At 44.9% G+C, this 6,411-nt stretch overlaps 1 protein-coding gene across 1 annotated transcript; it reads left to right on the forward strand.

Annotated features, from left to right (window-relative positions):
• The first annotated feature begins 272 nt into the window (after nt 1-272).
• On the forward strand, nt 273-5,024 carry SLC25A38 (solute carrier family 25, member 38). Its single transcript, XM_010020025.1, has 6 exons — nt 273-394; nt 1,043-1,127; nt 1,972-2,151; nt 2,578-2,746; nt 3,364-3,530; nt 4,902-5,024. The coding sequence occupies exons 1-6, from the start codon at nt 273-275 to the stop codon at nt 5,022-5,024; spliced, it is 846 nt and encodes a 281-aa protein (XP_010018327.1).
• The last annotated feature ends 1,387 nt before the right edge of the window (nt 5,025-6,411 follow it).

Raw genomic sequence — 6,411 nt, forward strand, 5'->3', positions numbered from 1 at the left:
GGTCTTTTCCAACCTGGTTGATTCTATGACATTCAGAAAACTTTTTCCAACCACCAAATTGCAAGAATATTATGGAACAATCTCCCAGGAAAAGCAGAGGGACCAAACACCACAAATAAAACTTAGGCTCTGAAGAAGTTTCCTGTGCCATGAGCATCAGTCCTTAGCATCTGGGTTTGGCTCATCTTCCTTTCCTTTAACATGCATCATACCAGCTGCTCTAGTTCCTCTTGTGCCTTTCTTAACTAAATGGTCCTTTTCTTCCCTTCCAGATGCATCCAGTTCTAAAGGCCTTTGTGTGTGGCTCCATCAGTGGGACTTGCTCCACACTCCTCTTCCAACCCCTTGACCTGCTGAAAACTCGCTTGCAAACTCTGCAGCCTGCTGTGAATGGGTAAGAAGGTGGGGATATGTGTGCATGGGTTCTGTGTTGTGCTCCACCATAGGCTTCTGCCTTATTTGTTGGCTGGGGCTTGGAGTTCATAGGGCTGTAACTTGGATGCTGAGAGTCTTTCTGAAATACTAGCTGTGTTTTTATAACATGAAGGATTGATAATTTGCTCCAGAAGAGACAAAATGGGTGCTTTTGTGAACGCTACTTTAATAACATTTAACCTCAGCATTTCTCATGGTCTGTTCTCACTGGAGAGACTGGTGTTTGCTGGAGTGGCTGCTGTCCATTTCACAGGGTGTCCTCTGCCTGAAAAATCCTGTACTGTTGTCACATAACATTTCCAGGTGTGCAGCTTCTCCCATTTGTTTGATGTAGTCAACTGTGACTACACCTGCTGCTGCTAACAAAGGGAGTGTGCAGCTAAAAGTGCTAATGAGAGAGACATGTATTACAAATGGTGGGAGAGCAGAAGGGGATGGAGAAGCCCTGGAAAGAGTACAAAGAAAAGCAGGCTGAGTTGAGAAAGAGCACCTCAGAGGTGCTGGGGTAATGCACAGAGGTATGAGTGAAAGGGAATGGCTGTGGAGTACATCTGGCAGAGTGCAGAAGCAGGTCACCTCTGCATTTCTTGTCTTATCTTCCTTTCAGGTCCAGCCGTGCTGGGATGGTAACACTGCTCTTCAGGGTTGTTCGTACTGAGAGTCTTCTGGGGCTCTGGAAAGGAGTCTCTCCAGTAAGTGGCTGTTTTAACTCTGAGTTCTAAAAATAAGTAGGTAAATAAACCTATCGTTTCATAGAATCGCAGGCTGGTTTGGGTTGGAAAGGACCTTAAGATCGTCCAGTTTCAACCCCTGCCATGGGCAGGAACACCTCACACTAGATCATGTTGCCCAAGGCTCTGTTCAACCTGGCCTTGAACACTGCCAGGGATGGAGCATTCACCATTTCTCTGGGCACCCTGTGCCAGCACCTCAGCACCCTCACAGGGAACAACTTCTGCCTTAGATCCAAGCTGAACTTCCCCTGTTTAGATTTTAATCCATCACCCCTTGTCCTGTTCTAGTTGTTTATTACTAACTATGGCTGCCTGGATTTAAATAGCCAGCTCTTGTACAATTATGAGTGAAACCATGTGCGTTGGATTAAATCCTATTTTAAGGAGTTAATGTTGTGAATTCCACTGATTTGGTCATGGTGGTCACTGTGGTGGTTTTGGAGTCCTCAGCAGCTGAACACTTGGATACTTCTGCAAAGGTGGGGTGGCAACTGCACCAGCTTAATTTTTTGTTTTGGAATATCTTGTTCCTAGAAAACTGAATCAGTTGGCTTTCAGTGCCATACATCATAGAGTCACAGGTTGGTTTGGGTTGGAAAGGACCTTAAGATATCCAGTTCCAACCCCCTGCCATGGATAAATGATTTGTACTTTGTCTTCTCTCCTCAGCATGTTCGCTTCAGTGATTTTTTTGTTTTCTACAAAGCTTCCTGCCAAGTTTAACAGTCTTTAAAATGTTCTGCAGTACATTTTGTCTTACCTATGTTTTTTCTTTCTTTGTCTGCTTCTGTTTCCTCTGAAGTCCTTTGCAAGATGTATTCCTGGGGTTGGGATTTACTTCAGCACTTTGTATATGATGAAGCAAAAGTTTCTAGTGGACCGGTCACCCACAGCCCTGGAGTCTGTCCTTCTGGGTGTCACTGCACGTGCAGTTTCTGGGATTTGCATGTTGCCAGTGACTGTAGTGAAGACCCGGTATGAGGCGAGTATGACTTTGTCACAGACCTGCCTTGTGATGAAACAGAAATTCCTCTGTCTGGAGCAAGTTGTTGCCTCTTGGCTACAGCCAGGGATGTAGTCCTGATTCCATCTGCGCTCACCCATTGTGCAGGAAATGCCATGCTCTGATACTCAGGCAAGAGTTGTTAAGGTGAAACAGAATTCACTCTGAGATTTTTAAGTTCCAATTGTATAGAATGTTAGTGTAGCATTTCTCATATTTTACCTTCCTGAAGGGTTGTTTTAAAGGTAGGTGAAACCCACTTTTTGCCTTGGGCTGTCCTCTGTGCTGCTATCTTGGGCATCGCATTGGGTGCATACTACAGGGGTTTTTTGGCTGCTATGGCCTCAGGCTGTGAGTAGAGCTCCTTGGCCTGTGCGAGTGACGGACCACTGTCTACCCTTGCAGAGTGGAAAATTTGGCTATGGGAGTGTATATGGAGCTCTGAAGAATATCTATCAGACAGAAGGGGCTCGTGGCATGTTCAGTGGGCTCACTGCAACGCTGCTGCGGGATGCTCCCTTCTCTGGCATCTACCTGATGTTCTACACACAGACCAAAAACCTCACACCTCAGGGTAAGGCTGAACATTGGAGGCTGCAATGGAAAATGTTTATCTTCTCGCATCTTGCCCTGCAGTTGCCTGCTTGCATGCTCTGCTTGTTGCCCTCCACCTCAGTAGTTAAAATGAGTCTCTTGTAGGGCTTTTAGGTGGGACATTCACTTTTTTTTTTTTTTTTTTTTGAGAACTCTAGACCTGTAACTCAGAAATGGAAATTTGCCCTAAACTGATTGATTTTCTTTATGAAGACTGGTGCATAAGAGGTGGGTTGGTGAACAGTTGAAAGAGAGGATGTCTTGCGTGCTTTCTGCTGCTGCTTATCTTGTATACTGATCAGTTTCCACTAAACCAGGGCTCTCTGATGTTAGAACTGGCTGGGGCAACACTTGCACAATCTTTCCTTTTCTGAGTAATTCAAATTCAGCTCCCCAGCAAGTGAGGCTTTTTAATAGTGCTAACTTTACACTAGTAGCCACTTTTCCCCTTGAAAGGCTTCTCTATCCTGCATGGATTTTAACTTCTCTTAGACTCTGACATTGATTTAATCATTCAGTAGCTTTTCCCTTTGTCACGCACTATGAGTGTTCCTGGCCTGTTTTGTGTCTGAGTGCATTCCCTTTGCTCTGTTGCAGACGAGCTGGATCCAGTGCTCATGCCCTTGCTGAATTTTGGCTGTGGGATCTTTGCGGGAATCTTGGCCTCGCTGGCAACGCAGCCTGCTGATGTCATCAAAACACACATGCAGCTGTCCCCCCAGACGTACCGCAGGACAAGCCAGGCCATTGCCTTCATCTACAAGGTGAGGTGAAGCCCTTCTCATGTGCCATTCACAGCCTCACTTGTGATCTCCTTGCTTGAAGCACAGCTATGCTAAGAAAGCTGTTGCCTTTTAAAGGAGGTGAACAAATGTGGCTGATATGCTCTTGCAGTCAGGCTAATCACTGTCAACATTTTCAGAATCTGGAAGTGGGTTGTGCTGTGGGAGACTGAGGCTGAATCTCTTGTTTATGTGCTTCAGTCATAAGTGGAAGGTACTCTGGTTGAGGGTCTGAAAGCAGTCATAAGCTTCAGTCCATTCCTTGCTTTTCCTTGTAATTAGAGAGGCCGTTGTCATGATGTGCTCCTCTTGAATGTATTAAAAGGCAGTGAACTTGTTACCTGGTTATTTTTGCCATTCCTCGGTCCTCTATCTGTTCTCACAAAAAATTGAAATTAGAGAGCAGGCTCAGAGTACTGGAGCACAAAGGTGGGCATATTCCAGTAAGCATCTCTCCACACAGACCTGCTTCATGTTTTCAGGCTGGTGAATGATTTCACTTCAGTCCTGTCCATTACATATTGATTCTTACACTGGTAGTGATGGAAAGCACTTAGCTTATTCCATTTTATTTCACTTCAGCTTAGCTTAGCATGTAGGCTTGGAGCAGCTGTGCTTGGTTTCTCCATGTAGGCATGTCTCTAATTACCACACTGGGGCAAAGGGTTTCTTTAGTGTGAAGTGCTGGTTTCACATACAAACCAGCTACAAAACAATTTTTTGCCCTTTGGATACTAAAAGAGAAATAAATGCCCAGATCGATATTCAGGAATGGGATGGAGATGTAGTCAAAGCCCATCTTTCCCTTCCTGCCCTCAGAAGGGCACGTTTTGGCAGATTTCCTTTGTTTCCATATTGAACTCTACTCCTTAACTGAAATCTGTTTATTTGTGCCTGGAGTTTTTTGTGCATGATACATTTTTTTTTTTTTCTCCTTAGAATGTTTTTTCACGTCAGTACTCACAGATGTCAGTTTTTAACAGAACAGTTAAGTGACTTTTGAAAATACGAAGCTCTAAACCAAAGGCAAATAATTTTCCTAGTGTCTTGAAACTACTACACCCTCAGCTTCTCTTTGTTGTGTTTGAGTGCGGCTTTCCCCATCTGTTGTCCCCATCCTGGCATTCCCTTCTCCACTCACTGCTCTTCCTGCTTTCTTGGGTAGGCCCTGCAATTGTACAATGCTACAGGTTCTTCCTCAGCATTTAATGCTATTTAAACCTGAGTCTTTCAGACACCATTCTAGGTCTGAGCTGAAATCTCTCCTGTGCTGTTCTATGTAATACATGGTGAGAAATGAAAACACTAAAGGCAGGCTGTGATGGATTGCTGTGTGTTTCTCTCCCGTTGCAGGACTTTGGGTTGGCAGGCTTTTTCCGAGGCGGTGTGCCCCGTGCCCTCAGGCGTACTCTCATGGCAGCAATGGCATGGACGGTGTATGAACAGATGATGGAAAAAATGGGCTTGAAATCTTGACTGTCTTGCACGAGAAATGACCAGCTTCACTCCTGCTGCTGCTTGCTGTGATCAACTGGCACTAGGAAGTTCCCAGTTCCACAGAGGAATAAGCTTTGCTCAGCCAGGAGGAAGAAAGCCCTTCTGGTACAGGGGATTAGGCCTTTTGGCAAGTAGAGGCAACAAAGGAGTGGATCTTAGTGTCACTAGATCAGCTCATTCCAGGACTGCACTTGCAGACTGCCATGGGCAATGGCAGGGTTTCCACAACCTGGTACCTATGCTAAGAAGCCCCTTTTGAAAATAGCTCTGTGTTCACCACCTTTATGCTGTGAGACATTGCTGAGCCTAAAGCATTTGAGGAGAAAACAGTGGTTGAAGAACCTACCAGCCTGAACCTTGCTGGTCTGGCCACTAAGACCCACTGTCTGATGTAGATCCCTCTTCCTCATATGCTTTGTTCTCACGGGGGAATGTTGCAGACCATGGTGGGAGACTGGATGTGTCTCTTACTGTGTATATTACAGGAGTGAGTGGAAGAGAAACGAAGTGCTGAAGGAAAGCCAGGAACGTGGTTTCTGTCATCACTTTGTGCTGGGCATGGTAGCAGAGAAGGTAACTGGAACCTCCTTGCTGAGCCATGTGTTGTCATGTAATTGAGCATCTTAACACTCTTGAAATGTGTTTCTGCCTCTACAGCAGAGTTTGCACAGGAATTAAGAAGCATGAGGCACTTTAAAATTAATTGCTGCCAAAGTTGTTCTTGTTCCCTGACAAACATTTTTCCTGCTGGTCTTACAATATCAGGAATGCTCAAGAATTACCTTTTTTTATCCAGTTGTACTAGAGATTTATTTGCTTCCTATTATTCATGTGTTAATCCCTGATCGATACCCTCTGTGTGAGCTGGTCCTTGGATGTAGCTTTTAGGGTCATAGGTCATAATGCATAAATGTATAATGGAAGTAGATATAGGTACTGACACTTCAGATTTCCCTTAAAAGCTGCTGCTGATTGCATGTGGAATATGTTTGGGTTTGGAAAGAAAAGGCTGGTCTTTTCTGTTTGAAAAAATTTGAAACCTGTGTGTTGGGTAGGGAACTTGAATTCTCTTTGGGCTCCACACAGACCCTTCACAGTTTCCTGGCTTATGATTTTCTCTTAGCAGGAAGTCCACAGTTCAGAATTCCTGAGTTTAAGGTTAGATAAATACATTTATTTTCATCCACTGTGCCTTCTTCCTCATTCCTACTGTGTTAAGGCAGACCTCAGAGTGTGTGCTGTCCAAACTTGGGCACAGCCTGCTCCCCTCTTCACTTGTGCCTCTGTGCTGGCTGGTTGGGTTGGAATTCTTGCAGCTCTGTTGGCATTGCCAGGCTGGGCATGGAAGTGTGCATCTTCCTCTGTA

This window comes from Nestor notabilis, unplaced genomic scaffold, assembly GCF_000696875.1.
Source record: "Nestor notabilis isolate BGI_N333 unplaced genomic scaffold, ASM69687v1 scaffold14828, whole genome shotgun sequence".
NCBI classification, from domain to species: domain Eukaryota; kingdom Metazoa; phylum Chordata; class Aves; order Psittaciformes; family Psittacidae; genus Nestor; species Nestor notabilis.

What these genes read in the sequence shown, in the direction of transcription:
- SLC25A38 (XM_010020025.1), top strand. Translation starts at nt 273, where the DNA reads ATGCATCCAGTTCTAAAGGCCTTTGTGTGTGGCTCCATCAGTGGGACT. An exon ending in TCTGGAAAGGAGTCTCTCCA is followed by an intron (nt 1,128 to 1,971) that starts GTAAGTGGCTGT and finishes TTTCCTCTGAAG; the next exon opens with TCCTTTGCAAGATGTATTCC. An exon ending in TAGTGAAGACCCGGTATGAG is followed by an intron (nt 2,152 to 2,577) that starts GCGAGTATGACT and finishes CTACCCTTGCAG; the next exon opens with AGTGGAAAATTTGGCTATGG.